The following is a 15,928-nucleotide window of genomic DNA, read 5'->3' on the forward strand; positions in this document are numbered from 1 at the left end:
GTGTAAGCATTGAAAGTGGGAGGTGTGATGGGAGGGGGGCGGTCTGTACGGAGAATAGGTGTAAGCGTTGAAAGTGGGAGGTGTGATGGGTAGTGGGTGCTCTGTACGGAGAATAGGTGTAAGCGTTGAAAGTGAGAGGTGTGATGGGGAGGGGGCGGTCTGTACGGAGAATAGGTGTAAGCTTTGAAAGTGGGAGGGGTGATGGGTAGTGGGTGGTCTGTATGGAGAATAGGAGTAAGCATTGAAAGTGAGAGGTGTGATGGGGAGGGGGCAGTCTGTACAGAGAATAGGTGTAAGCGTTGAAAGTGAGAAGTGTGATGGGGAGGGGGTGGTCTGTACGGAGAATAGGTGTAAGAGTTAAAAGTGAGAGGTGAGAGGTGTGTTGGAAGATGGGGTGGTGGTCTGTACGGACAATAGGTGTAAGCGTTGAAAGTGGGAGGTGTGATGGGGAGGGGGTGGTCTGTACGGAGAATAGGTGTAAGCGTTGAAAGTGGGAGGTGTGATGGGTAGTGGGTGGTCTGTACGGAGAATAGGTGTAAGCGTTGAAAGGGAGAGGTGTGATGGGGAGGGGGCGATCTGTACGGAGAATAGGTGTAAGCTTTGAAAGTGGGAGGTGTGATGGGTAGTGGGTGGTCTGTACGGAGAATAGGTGTAAGCGTTAAAAGTGAGAGGTGTGATGGGGAGGGGGCGGTCTGTACGGAGAATAGGTGTAAGCGTTGAAATTGAGAGGTGTGATGGGTAGTGGGTGCTCTGTACGGAGAATAGGTGTAAGCGTTGAAAGTGAGAGGTGTGATGGGGAGGGGGCGGTCTGTACGGAGAATAGGTGTAAGCGTTGAAAGTGAGAGGTGGGATGGGGAGGGGGGCGGTCTGTACGGAGAATAGGTGTAAGCATTGAAAGTGAGAGGTGAGAGGTGTGTTGGAAGATGGGGTGGTGGTCTGTACGGAGAATAGGTGCAAGCGTTGAAAGTGGGAGGTGTGATGGGGAGGGGGGCGGTCTGTACAGAGAATAGGTGTAAGCGTTGAAAGTGAGAGGGGTGATGGGGAGGGGGTGGTCTATACGGAGTATAGGTGTAAGCGTTAAAAGTGAGAGGTGAGAGGTGTGTTGGAAGATGGGGTGGTGGTCTGTACGGAGAATAGGTGTAAGCGTTGAAAGTGGGAGCTGTGATGGGGAGGGGGCGGTCTGTACGGAGAATAGGTGTAAGCGTTGAAAGTGGGAGGTGTGATGGGTAGTGGGTGGTCTGTACGGAGAATAGGTGTAAGCGTTGAAAGTGAGAGGTGTGATGGGGAGGGGGCGGTCTGTACGGAGAATAGGTGTAAGCGTTGAAAGTGAGAGGTGTGATGGGGAGGGGGGCGGTCTGTACGGAGAATAGGTGTAAGCGTTGAAAGTGAGAGGTGAGAGGTGTGTTGGAAGATGGGCTGGTGGTCTGTACAGAGAATAGGTGTAAGCATTGAAAGTGAGCGGTGTGATGGGGAGGGGGGCGGTCTGTACGGAGAATAGGTGTAAGCGTTGAAAGTGAGAGGTGTAATGGGGTGGGGGCGGTCTGTACGGAGAATAGGTGTAAGCGTTGAAAGTGAGAGGTGAGAGGTGTGTTGGAAGATGGTCTGGTGGTCTGTACGGAGAATAGGTGTAAGCGTTGAAAGTGAGCGGTGTGATGGACATTGGTGTAGTGGTGTCTACGGAGAGTAGATGTAAGCGCTGAAAGTGAGAGGTGTGATGGAAGATGGGGTGGTGGTCTGTACGGAGAATAGGTGTAAGCGTTGAAAGTGAGAAGTGTGATGGGGAGGGGGGTGGTCTGTACGGAGAATAGGTGTAAGAGTTAAAAGTGAGAGGTGAGAGGTGTGTTGGAAGATGGGGTGGTGGTCTGTACGGACAATAGGTGTAAGCGTTGAAAGTGGGAGGTGTGATGGGGAGGGGGTGGTCTGTATGGAGAATAGGTGTAAGCGTTGAAAGTGGGAGGTGTGATGGGTAGTGGGTGGTCTGTACGGAGAATAGGTGTAAGCGTTGAAAGGGAGAGGTGTGATGGGGAGGGGGGCGATCTGTACGGAGAATAGGTGTAAGCTTTGAAAGTGGGAGGTGTGATGGGTAGTGGGTGGTCTGTACGGAGAATAGGTGTAAGCGTTAAAAGTGAGAGGTGTGATGGGGAGGGGGGCGGTCTGTACGGAGAATAGGTGTAAGCGTTGAAAGTGAGAGGTGTGATGGGTAGTGGGTGCTCTGTACCGAGAATAGGTGTAAGCGTTGAAAGTGAGAGGTGTGATGGGGAGGGGGCGGTCTGTACGGAGAATAGGTGTAAGCGTTGAAAGTGAGAGGTGTGATGGGGAGGGGGGCGGTCTGTACGGAGAATAGGTGTAAGCGTTGAAAGTGAGAGGTGTGTTGGAAGATGGGGTGGTGGTCTGTACGGAGAATAGGTGCAAGCGTTGAAAGTGGGAGGTGTGATGGGGAGGGGGGCGGTCTGTACAGAGAATAGGTGTAAGCGTTGAAAGTGAGAGGGGTGATGGGGAGGGGGTGGTCTATACGGAGAATAGGTGTAAGCGTTAAAAGTGAGAGGTGAGAGGTGTGTTGGAAGATGGGGTTGTTGTCTGTACGGAGAATAGGTGTAAGCATTGAAAGTGAGAGGTGTGATAGGGAGGGGGGCGGTCTGTAAGGAGAATAGGTGTAAGCGTTGAAAGTGAGAGGTGTGATGGGGAGGGGGGCGGTCTGTACGGAGAATAGGTGTAAGCGTTGAAAGTGAGAGGTGAGAGGTGTGTTGGAAGATGGGCTGGTGGTCTGTACGGAGAATAGGTGTAAGCGTTGAAAGTGAGCGGTGTGATGGGGAGGGGGGCGGTCTGTACGGAGAATAGGTGTAAGCGTTGAAAGTGAGAGGTGTAATGGGGTGGGGGCGGTCTGTACGGAGAATAGGTGTAAGCGTTGAAAGTGAGAGGTGAGAGGTGTGTTGGAAGATGGTCTGGTGGTCTGTACGGAGAATAGGTGTAAGCGTTGAAAGTGAGCGGTGTGATGGACATTGGTGTAGTGGTGTCTACGGAGAGTAGATGTAAGCGCTGAAAGCGAGAGGTGTGATGGAAGATGGGGTGGTGGTCTGTACGGAGAATAGGTGTAAGCGTTGAAAGTGGGAGGTGTGATGGGGAGGGGGCGGTCTGTACGGAGAATAGGTGTAAGCGTTGAAAGTGGGAGGTGTGATGGGTAGTGGGTGGTCTGTACGGAGAATAGGTGTAAGCGTTGAAAGTGAGCGGTGTGATGGGGAGGGGGGCGGTCTGTACGGAGAATAGGTGTAAGCATTGAAAGTGAGAGGTGTGATGGGGTGGGGGCGGTCTGTACAGAGAATAGGTGTAAGCGTTGAAAGTGAGAGGTGAGAGGTGTGTTGGAAGATGGGCTGGTGGACTGTACGGAGAATAGATGTAAGCGTTGAAAGTGAGTGGTGTGATGGACATTGGTGTAGTGGTGTCTACGGAGAGTAGATGTAAGCGCTGAAAGTGAGAGGTGTGATGGGTAGGATGGACATTGCGCCAACAGTGTTACAGAGTTTTGAGGGCGATGAGCTGGCGTTCTGCTGACCAGCTGGTGCAAAGACAGTGAATGGAGAAAAGATGCAGGAAGCCATAATGCTCAGAGTGTGTGTCCCAGTGGAGAAGGTTACAAGACTTAAAGAAATATATTCAACATCCTAGAGGAATAAGAAGCTTAGAAGAAGCTTGAATGCACATAAGGGCCAGTTCACCCACCCTGCATCCAGGGCACGCGTGTAGCTTTAGCATACTGAGTATGATCCGAATGTGGCCAAACCCTGCCCAGTATGGTACACGCGAGGGCAGCCCTTGAAACCATGCCTTGAACTGGAGTCTCTAACCTATACTGTGTGCAGTAAGTCCCTTGAGCTCTGTTTTAACAGGACAGAAGGAGGGCAAGCCCGGGGGCTAGTACAAAGCACACACACACACTGAGTCACTGTACATGCAAGAAACAGACTCAAAAACATGCACTGCCAAAATCCCTGGTTTGACAGAGACCGAACCCTACAAAAAGTTGGACCCATTGACATGTTTCCATGGACCTTCAGTTCCCACCTGCTGAAGACTGGGTTTATTGCTTGCTCTAAATCCAGTGCAGCAGATCTGGGGCAAGCGTTTGGTAGAAGGTTGGGGTGACCACTTTGTTTGGTGGCCTTCTACGTACGGTAGGTACTTTGGCAGTAGCTGCTCTTGAGTCTGTGTTTTGCAGTCAATGTTTTCAAGCCCTTCCTGGACCACAGGGATGTACGACAGTACATAATGTCCACATATTGATGTCCAGGTGCCCGTCACGGCTCAAGGTGACCACATTCCATCTGCCGTCAGTTCCTGGCACGCGCATATCTCCAATGTCGTGTGTTGTGTATTCAACACATAAATATTTATTATTTTCTCTTGAACTGTCCCAGCTCCTCCAAAATGCGAGTTTACACTACTACATTGAGCCTAAACACAGGGGCTGCACGTACATGGCTTGTACAGATAGGATGGGCAGGGCAGGCTGTACCAAGCAGGGCACAGCCAAGTGTGTGGGCATGTCTACCAGAGTAAAACAGACCTTTGGTGATTCCTTTATCCATGAAACACAGAGTGTGCGGTGCTCTGTGTTTGAAAAAAGTATGCAGTGACTCTTAGGAGCTTGGAACATTTCACAAGGTGCTTATAGTATAAAATCATGTGGCAACATTTCCCAAGGCTTGCACCAGTGCAATGTCTCAAATAGCGACACAAACCGGAGAAAAGTCTTGAATTGGGATCTACTTGGAAAGAAACACAAAGCCGTGGTTGGCGCCGCTTTGCATCGGGGGCATCCCACGGGTGGTACATGCAACCCCCAGTGGTTTTTAATGCAAAGCCCTACCTAATAATGTAGACAGGGCTTTGTGTGAAAAAATGACACCTCCTTGAGGTAGGCAGAATGTTTGGGAAAGGTTTTCTTTTCTAACTTTGCACTTGTGCTGTAACGTGCAGCACAAATACAAACTTACAAAAATATTAATAATTTCTAAGCATAGAATTTTTTATTGGAAAGGAACCTTGTGATATCACCGCCAAAGATGTCTAGCATCAACAGTGATCTCCGAGGACATGTTTACTTCATTAAAATACCAAAGAAGGCCCAAAAAAGAAGGCTTCTCTTCATCCTCAAGAAAGAGATCCTGTTTTTAAGACCGTGTTTAGAGTTTGCAGCTCTGTGTACCCCCAACTCGGGTATCAATTGATCCTTGGAGCTACAGCTAATCCTTGAGAAGATGCAGCCTGGATCACTGCCCCTGCTACTGCTGCTTTACAGATGATGGCGTTTAAAGTGTTATATTGAATATTCTCCAAGATGCTCCATTACCCTCTGGTGACCACCTGCCACCACTGGACAATGAGAACTTCATCTGTGGCTCTGGCTCCTGCATGGTTTAACCCTTGACGGGCGCCTTTCTTTTGTCGCTTTAGCACCTGGAGGGTACCTCAATCTCTCTTTCTGGAGCCTGAAGGCCTGTGCCCAGTTCCAACAGTGGCACCGCCCTCAGCCCCTCTGGGTCTATTCCTATAGCCATCTCTTTGGTGGTCCCGCAGTGCCTTCCTTGACTGAACAGATCTTGGACTCACCTGAGTGTGCTTGAAACCTCGTTGGAAGGACAACCCATAGCACAGACCTCTCGAGGCCGCAGAATGTATTCTGGATGGTGTGGATGGAGGCCTTATTTGGTGGAGATGCTTGCATTTACAGCAGATATAATGACTGTGAGCCTGACAGTCACGTTCCTCCCCAGAATACGTATGCTGGGGTTTCTCTGAAGTTCCCAACGGTGAGTGGTTAGGAGACTCCTCGGCTAAACTTGACTTCACCTACTCTTCAATGCCAACTTCTAAGGATGTCACTTACTCTTCCTTGGTAATAAGGACAGTGGTTGTGGTCTTAGAGGCAGGATTACCTGCAGCTGAGTTCACATGCCGTTTCCTGACTAGAATTTGACAAGAAGCTTCGAGTGTTTCTCAGCCCCTGCTTTACTTGATCGAGCTCCCAGCATCCTATGGGATGCACAAAGAAGCCCTTCGGTGCTTTCAAAGAGCAGACAGATTCCAAGCACCCAAAGGACCGCCCTGGGGATGCAACTGGTCTTTTGATGCACCTGTGGTTAAAGGCCATGGCATGCTCCCTCGGTTTTACCTCCCCATTGGGCAGTTTCACCAACAATGCTGCAAGGCTGGCTATTACTCCAGACCACATACGGCCAGACAGAATCAACCCTCATACCTTCCCACCAGGTCTTTCACAACTTCACAGGCTGGGGGGTGTCAGAGAGAGGCAACAGCAGCAACTTGAGCGGTCCTCCTCCTCTTCTGCAGCCAGTCTGATGACAATGGCTTAATCTGATCTCTTGAAAATAATATCATCCATTGGTCCATTGGTGACCATTGGAGGTCCGTCATCCTTGCCCAGTGAGTGATGCTATTTCAGAAGGGTCATGTCCCGCCCTCTCTGGATTCTCTGCACTCCTTTGCAACTGTCCAGGTCTTTGCACCTACAGAACAGATGTTCTCACATTCTGATCCCCCAGTTTAAGAAACATTTCCTGGATTGGTTGGTGGAGTTGGACCTGTACCAGTTTGCATTCCACCGCGCTGGCTTTACATCTGCATCCCAAGTCAACACTGCGATTTAGTATGCAAACAAACAAGGCGTTCGCGTAGGGTCTCTGATGATAGGTCATTGGCACCGTCAAAGCAGTTCTCAAAGGTGATTCCACATCATTAGTCTGTGCCTTTGAAGGTGAAGACATGTGCCCTACACAAGCTCTGTCTTGAAGGGGAGCTCGTCCTTGCCCCATGGGGCTTACCCCAGATGGACCTCTTTGACTGATGGGCAAACGCCGTGTTTCACTGTCCCATGCTGTCCGGTTTTCACTTTAAAAGGGTTTACTACCGTCCTTTATATGACTGTCATTGTGCAGTGTCTCCAGTGGTCACAGTATGCAGTTCGTAGGGACCTGCAGTGGTGGACTAGCGTACAGTACTGAAGTGGGAGCAGGGGCAGCTCTAGGCTCATGGCGGCCCTGGGCAGGGAGCGTAGGTAGGGGGCCCCGGAAGGAGGGGCCAGTGAAGAGGGGGGTGGTGGGGTCAGGGTGTTTGGAAGTGGAACAGAGCAAGCGGCCGCCAAATCCCTGCCAGGGGCCGCCACGCAAATATGTATGCATCCTCAGAGGGTTATTATATTAAGGATATATATTGGCGTGGCAACCCCTCGGGTTTGGTGGCCCTGTGCAGGTACACGGCTTGCACATGCCTATGGCCGCCCCTGGTGGGACACACAGTGTGGCAGAACTCTTTAGTTATTCCATGCCAGCTCAGTGGGTGATGGGTGGCATGCTGAAGTGGAGTGGCACCGTGCTGGCCGATAGTCAAGACGCGTAGCAGTTGTGTTGTAGGTGAGTGTAAGAGAGCCGTGTAGGATGAGGCCAAGAATTTGTTGATCATTTTCGTATCTTGGTCCAAAGCTTTGCAATGATCTCCCAGGACCGCTGCGGAACGGTTCTTCTCTCACGGTATTTCGCACGGGATGGAAGGCTTGGCTGCTTCAGACCAGAGGCTGCATTCACTCTACAGGGTCTAGCGCCAGGAAACCCTCTGGGGTAGCTGCGTGCTTTATAAGACGCAATAATAATAACAAGAGGGTCGTTATGCAGTTCGTTTGAACTGCAGCCAGCTGCAAACCGCTGAGTGATATAGTAATATTGAGGGCCAGAAGAGTCATGTGTGAAGTTACACTACTGTACAACTCCCAGGCTGGACACAGGTCAACCCTCCATAGCTTGCCTGGACATGGAAAGTTGTTGGGGTGTCTGCCAACATTAGAAGGGCCTCTGGTTGCGTTGTTCCAAATCTATGGGCTGTACATTTTACTTGAACACGGTTGTTTTGGAAACAGTTCCTATAAAGCAGGGCTTTAAGTGGGCCGGGTCTCACCGGGTCTGAGCACCAGCAGTTTTTTAGAGGAGGCCCCGAAATGGGTCTCTTTCGGGCTCTGTTTTGTGCCCTGGCACAGGCGGTCCGTTTGTTTCCAGGCTACAGTGACAGCAGCTACATCCATGTGCGCTGCTCACACTGCTCACTTCTCACTAGTGGAGAAGTTACGGCATGACGTCATGCCAGGTGAGGTTGTATGGGAAGGGAAATCCTTTAAAGAGTGTCATTTTCTCTCTGGATTTCCCTTCACTTTTTGAAACTCAGGAGCAGCAACATTGTCTTGGTGTCACCAGTGCTTTAAATTGGAAGCTTTTTCAACATTATATACAAGCCACAGTTCTTGCTTATTTATCTGAAGCAACTAACAACCACTGACAAAGCCAATAGTCCTGACTGGTAGGTATGATGTTACTTGTATCATATATCTGGATGCAATGACAGAAACAACAAAATACAATTCAGATGGCACACTATGCTAAGCACAGATTTTTAGCGTATGTTTTTAAGCCATGCCCTTAATAACATTGGCCACGCCCCTTTAAGAAACCATCTGCTTTTTCCTCCCACTTAAATCCCTCCTATTAAGTATAGGGATGTGTGATAAACGGATTCAACTGCGCAGATATGAACAGTAGAGATAGCACTCCGGTGACAGACCCATGGCAGGGGGATGCCCTTGAGCTGACCTTGAAGTGTAGAACATTGACGGGAGTGTTTGGAGTGGCAGCGGCTTGTTGGCAGCGAAGAGACCCATAATCCTGGAAAGGATGGAACAGAAGGATCGTAAGACCCAGTGTCCCGCTTTGTCCTACTCGTGGCCGCTCCTCGAGCCCCCCTGTACCCCGCATAGGGTTCAGCTCCATTCAGCCTATGCGCACCCTTTCTCAGGCCCTATTGACTCCACATGTCCAGTTTCTACTGGCTGGTGATCGCCCTCATCTGTCTGAAAAGTCCAGGACATAACATATTTATTTATCAAGCACACATTCACCCAGAAGTGTATCTTAATGCTGAATAACAGACTTTTATTGTTGGACAACTCAATGGTACTAATGTTATTGACCTCAGAAGAATGAAAGGCTGAGTGGACCCACCAGGATTTGATCCTCTGATCATGAGGTCAATCACAGACCCCTAGGGTGGGCGCGTTAGTCCAGTTTGCCGCCTGACCCGGCACAGACGAGGGCTCACAATGAAAGGATCTGCAGTAAAATGATTTCACCACGTGCTTGAGCAGGTTCAGATGATGTCTTCTGCCTTTTGTTACTTCTACAGGGCATATTCTTTATCTGTTCTGTGTCCTCGTGCCCAGAACACAGCTGGCCCGGCAGCAATACAGTAATTGGAAGGGGCAGGGGGTTATTAAACGACATAGGGGTGTCAGATGGGAGTAAAAGGCCATCAAACTGACGTATGTCTACCATGACGTCATAAACGGCGTGGTCACCAGCCTCCTATGGCCTCGGAATTCTTTGTGCCTTGAAGTATCATTCTAGCTGGCACGAAGGCTCGCCGATTTAAACGCTTCTCGCTGGCGTCTGCTGTGATCCGTAGATGATTCGGTTGAATCCTGGCAGTACCACCTCCGCCCTCCATCCTGCCTAGGTCGGTAAGGCGAGTATCATTAAATGTAAGCTAGATATATCGCTTATAGACGGGCACAACTGCAGGCCGCGATGTACTGTACAGCACAAAAGTATTATACATATTACTATCCAGGATAATGTGGGTCTAACCCTCCCTTTCCCCGGTACCCTGGCAGCGCCGTTCTCAGCTGAAAGCGTTGACATTTAAGGAGATGGCGTGAGTCAGGCATTCCATGAGTCACCGTGGGCAGGGGGCCGCTCGGCTCGGGTGGGGCCTCTCTGCTCGGGTGCAGCCATGAATCGGTGCTGTGTCCCGCCTAAAAGCATGAGGAGAATTCCACTCGTCATCCGGGCCTCGTCCGGGACTTGCACCGGATCCCTCTGGAAATCCTGCGAGCGAGGAAAGGGGTGGAGGGGGCAGAGCTGCGGGGAGCAGGCAGGCGGAGAGGGCTGGGGGCAGAGCTGCTGGGAGCAGGCAGGCGGAGAGGGCTGGGGGCAGAGCTGCTGGGAGCAGGCAGGCGGAGTGATGCAAGGCGGTGAAATCAAGGGGCTGTGAATACAGACTCTCAGAGCGGAACTGCAGACGCCTATACTGATATAAACCCTTTTAACTACCCAAAAAGTGCACAAGTCGCCTAATTTCCATGTGGGCATAGGGGCCAATAGCACTCTTTTTACTAACCCTGGGCGTAGTTCCCGAAGTAGCGCTACGCGTAGCTACGTGAAGTGCACTTCGCGCTACGCGTAGCACTACGCGAACTGCGTAGTACCCTGTTCACACTGTGCAAGATGCCGTTTTCAATGAGTGCACAGTGCGGCCAAGCATCCAGCACTGTGCAATCTTTGAAAAAAGGCATCTTGCATAGTGCAAGCTGTAGTTTTCTGCCGCTCAAGTAGATTTTTACTGGAGCGGCAGCTTTCTCAACGCGGACTGGTAGTTTCTCATTGCGAGCATACACGACCACTCGCAATGAGAAACCTGACCTCCCCGTGTTGAGAATCCCGCCGGGAGGTTTATTTTCCACACTCGCGATCGGCAACTTGATGTTGCTCATCGGGAACGAAGAAAAAGTCTCGCCTGGGTGTCATTTTGCTTGCTCGCGGTCGCCAACTTGACGTTGAGGACCGCGAGCAAGCAAAAAATGACTGCTGCACTATGCTACGCGTGTTTGCCCTGTGATACGTGCAGTTCGCGTAGTGCGAAGTAGCGGAAACTTCGCAAACTATGCGAGCGTAGCGTAGTGCTTTGTCCAGGGTCACTTTTTACACCACAGGGAATGTTCGCCCTTTGCGAGAATTTAGTTTTTTTCAACTTACTTAAAGTTCCAAAGTTTAGGATTCTTTTTTTTTAATCCTGTCTAAATCCACTCTAGCTTTGTGCAGGAAGCGAGCTCTGCACACCCACTCACTGCATACGGGCTGGGGTTTGCGAACCCCCACAGACTCGTGGGCCCTTATTGGACCTCAGTGGGATCTGTGAATCAGGTGCCGGGTCCACAAGCATAACATGAGGTTCTGGATGGGTCTGGGGAGCCCTTACCATGGGGTTCATGGGCCCTGCGTTGGACTCCCGAACTCGGGCTATGATGCAGGTTAGTGAACCCCACATGGTTCCTGCGAACCCAGGAACATAGTCTAGACTTTTTCGTCTTTGTTTCCAGGGAGTTCTCTTTGGAGTTCCCCCATAAGGCAGTGGGTGATGGGGTGTTCCCCATATCCCCCTTAGGGCTCCTTCACTTTTTTTCCAGATTCCGGGGCCCATATCCCGTAATTGCAGCTGGAACAACATTTTCAAGCCAGTCAGTTTGTTCAGGTTTGCAAACCCGGGATTGTGTTCTCCAATCTAAACTGGATGATGGGCAGAAAAAAGTTCTGTCATCATCCATTCAAATTAACTTTTTTATATTTTTTATTTGGGTCCGAAGATGGTCCTTAAACTGTTGTTCAGGGACCATCCAAAGACTAACCGCAAATAACTCTAATGATTTTACCTTTCTAAGCCCACAATGCATATTTATGTAACGCTGTTTTCTCGACAAATACTCATCGGATTTGCACCGCGCCGAGCAATGACACTTTTTTGTATTTTTATTTTTAATAGAGTTCCCTAAGTGAACTTCTACTCCCATGCCTCGTTTGGTGTAGGTGTGTTCAGCCACTTGTTGTGCAGATGTGAGTGAAGACAATCAATCCTATTGGAGATAAAATAAGAAAAGTCACTTTTTGACCCCACTCATTTCTCTGCTCCATTGGTGGATCTACATGAAAATTGCCCTGCCAAATCCAAATCTGGTCAACTTTTTCTTGTAAAGTTTCATGTAGATAAATCAAATGGTGCCAAAGTGATTATGAAAACAAAACACAGATATCAATGGAAATTCTGATCTATACACACACAAATATGCATATATTGGTTGAATTATTATCCCCCTAATGTAGACAAAGTTTACCAAACAGCTTTTTCATTTGAGGTTTCTCTCCTTTGTATAATTCAACTTCCCAAATTATAAAGGCTGGCAGACCTGCGTCAAAGTGAGTGGCGTGCAGCGGTTTCTGCTCCATCCTTACCCGTCGTAGAGAGTCTCTGGCATGTCTTGCAATCTTCTGTTATTATGCCTTAGTCCAGTGGACTTTCCATGTTATGATATTAAAACCCCTGGACATAGCCAGAACATGGAGGCATCTCAGGAGGCTTTGGTACCCAAGTACGGATGCTAGAGTAGGACAAGCACTATGTGGTATTGTACGTCAGATCTGTGGGTCTCACTCAGATTGTTTCTGTTGAATATGTAGAGCTCCTCTGTCATTCATTTCAAGAGTAGGCCAATGGCATCCTTTCACTCTTCCCACTTATCTTGTGGCTGGTGGAGGATTCTGAGGGGGTAGATCGGATGCTCTGCAGTTTTATGTGAAAGCGGGCTGAGCATTCAGCAACTTTCTGGAGCTCATCTTCAATTCATGCACTCTGTCTCTGTTCTGATCAGCTGTATGCTGTAAATTCATAGTAATGTTTCTTTTTTTCTCTCTCATTGTGTTGTCTTTGTCAATTTGTTGTGTCTGTTCCATCTCCATATTCATCAATCCATGCACACGCCTACCACTCACCAAAACATGCACCCATGCATCGTTCTATTCATTCACCTACACCTCGACTGGCTCTCTATACATCACACCCCTACATTGACCCACCGAATCCCTATCTTGCATATCACTCACTCACTAAACCAACACCCCATTCTCCAAAACAATTACCAAACTTTCAACTTGTTTTCATTTTCACAAATCAACTACACTCCAATGGTTTCTCAATTGATACCCACGCATGGGAAACTTACTTCACCCTTTCATTCATACATGCACACAATTGTTGACTTTGAACACTTTCCACTCACACATCTGCTACTACAATCATATTTTGATCTATTCATGTTTACCTGTTGACTCACACAACCATATAATATCCCATCCATGGCACTACCCATTCATCCATACATCCATCATTCCATTGTTCCACTCACCATGATTCCACTGAACCACATGCCCACATAACCCATCATGGACACACACACCAACCACCCTCCCACGCCTGCATCCAACCCTATCTACAATACCACTCATCTACTCGTTACGTCATTTTGCCATCCGTTCGTGCATCATTCCATTTTCCTACCTCTCATGCCTGCACTCTCCCATCAACGCGCTCTCCTGTCTCTGTCCTCCCTCCTGTGGCTTGTTGTCCTGTGACTCCTGTCAGAGTACAATGCCAAACTCCGGAACATCCGGAAAAGCATGAAAGCCACCCATCCTCCTCTCGAGCGGCAGCGGTCCTTCACCTTCTCTGGTTTGTTCCATTCCTTCCTCCTCTCTTGGCTGCTCCATCTGCATGGTTTGACTTTCAACATCTGCATGCCACATGTGTGTATGTGTTGCCTTTGAGGCATGAGAATGACACTCTAGTCATGGAAGGAATATCTATCATTTCACCTCCCACTCAAGGCTGTGGCATTGCCAGAGGGACCAGTGGTGCCCACAACCATGGTACTGGGACTCTGACTGAGGCACACCTCCAAGCCAACTAGTGAGATGTTGCCCAATTTCAGCTTAGACCAGGCACCTGGAATTGGGAAAAGTCTCACCCAAGTGATTTATATTTTGACCAATGCCACCTGTGACCAGGCTACTGAGATTCCATCTATGACATTAAAAATAAGGCCATTGAGGTTAAGACTGATGCCTGCATGGCCCAAACCATTTATAATAAGACTGATGCCACCCTGGCTCATACCATGGAGACTGATGCCACCCTGGCCCAAACCATTGATAATAAAACTGATGCTGAGCTTGCACCAAACATTGAGTTTAAGACTGGTGCCACCCTAACCCAACCATTGAGATTATGACTGATGCCACCCTGGCCCATACCATTGAGATTAAGACTGATGCCACCCTGGCCCATACCATTGAGATTAAGAGTGATGCCACCCTGGCCCATACCATTGAGAGTAAGACTGATGCTGAGCTTGCCCCAACCATTGAGATTAAGACTGATACCACCCTGACCCATGCCATTGAGATTAAGACTGATGCCACCCTGCCCCACACCCTTGAGATTAAGACTGATGCCACCCTGCCCCACACCCTTGAGATTAAGACTGATGCCACCCTGCCCCACACCCTTGAGATTAAGAGTGATGCCACCCTGGTCCATGCCATTGAGATTAAGACTGATGCCACCCTGCCCCACACCCTTGATATTAAGACTGATGCTACCCTGGCCCGTACCATTTAGATTAGGACCGATGCCACCTTGGGCCCTACCATTTAGATTAAGATCGGTGCCACCCTGGCCCATACCATTGAGCTTAAGACGATGCCACCCTGGCCCACCCTTGAGGTTAAGACTGATGCCACCCTGGCTCATACCCTTGAGGTTAAGACTGATGCCACCCTGGCTCATACCCTTGAGGTTAAGAGTGATGCCACCCTGCCCCACACCCTTGAGCTTAAGACTGATGCCACCCAGCCCATGCCATTGAGATTTCGACTGATACCACCTTGGCCAATGCCATTGCGAATAAGACTGATGCGACCCTGGCCCATTCCATTGAGATTAAGACTGATGCCACCCTGGCCCCTATCCTTGAGATTATAACTGGTGCCCCCCTGGCCCACACCATTGGAGTTCTAACTATATACACCAATTATAAAGGTAGTGAGATGTTGGCCCATGCCAATCAATACCAAGTTAGTCTGACTCTGGCCAATGTGAATCGAAATAAAATCTTTTGTTTTCCAGACTGATGACACCCACATATACGCCATTGTCATTCTAATTATATAGCCAATCGTAGAGCTATCCAGATTTTGAACAGTGCCACCAAGACCAAGCTATATCTACCCATGTCATTTCGTTTAAAGCTTTTGAGGTGTTATCTAATTTCACCAAACACCGAGCTATAGTTGATGATACACAAATTAATGTATTCTGATTCTGGCCAGGACCAGCCACAAAAAATCTTTTGTGACAAAAACAACCAAAATCACGCTTTGGACATGCCGCACACTCCATTATCATGATGTTGGTTACAGCCCTGGAGATTTTTACACTGGGATGCAGGTTACGCCACCCTTTGACCTCTTGCATTAACGTGGATTTAAGACAAACCGAAAATATGCTTCTGTGACTACATCAACAAACAGGACAAATCTATTCCGACAATGGGTGCGGCACGAAAACTGCTAATAGTGTCGCCAGCCACAACACCCAATACCAGCTCATTGCAATGCTTGTTAGACCACACAAGACCTTTTCAGTGATGGTTACACCCCAAGACTTGAGCCATCCAATGGTGTTTAGATCCTTTTTCCACTCCCACTGCAGGACTGGCTGGGACTAAAAACCAACAGGCTGCAAGGATGGTTGTACCATGAAGATTGGGTCATTCCAAAACTCGCCAAACCACCCAAGAACAACTCATGACAATGATGGCCACCCCACAAAAATCATATTGTTGCAAGGGTGGTTGAATCACTGGAAGAAAGCTAGTTGTACTCATGGCTCTAACATAAAACATAATTTCACTGATGGCTACATCCCAAGATCATCCTATTGCAGAGCTTGGTACTCGCCTCCAAAAGAGATCATTGGGATATGTATCTTCTCTGCCTTCCAATAGCTTTCATTCAGATTAGTAATGCCAACCAAGACCAGCTTCTTACGGTGATGGTAACAGCATCAAAGACCCGCTGCTTGCGTCACTGGTTGCATCACCCGAAGCCAGCTGCTTCGATGACCTGTAGGCTATCCAAAATCAGCAAATCTTTAATGTCAGTGGCCCCACCGAGTCCGAAAAATGCATGTCACTACTGGCTGCAGA

General features: G+C 49.0%; 1 protein-coding gene across 2 annotated transcripts in view; it reads left to right on the plus strand.

The window, feature by feature from the left end:
- Positions 1-15,928, plus strand: part of TNS1 (tensin 1) — a 1,078,078-nt gene that overhangs the window by 928,251 nt on the left and 133,899 nt on the right. The window contains exon 19 of one of the 2 annotated variants that reach the window (XM_078679262.1): positions 13,306-13,392. The exons of the other annotated variant lie outside the window; for it this stretch is intronic. Coding sequence (XP_078535388.1) covers positions 13,306-13,392 — 87 coding nt within the window. The remainder of the gene's footprint in view (positions 1-13,305; positions 13,393-15,928) is intronic. 2 annotated transcript variants of the gene reach the window in all.

Source organism: Lissotriton helveticus, chromosome 3_1, assembly GCF_964261635.1.
Source record: "Lissotriton helveticus chromosome 3_1, aLisHel1.1, whole genome shotgun sequence".
Lineage (NCBI taxonomy): Eukaryota > Metazoa > Chordata > Amphibia > Caudata > Salamandridae > Lissotriton > Lissotriton helveticus.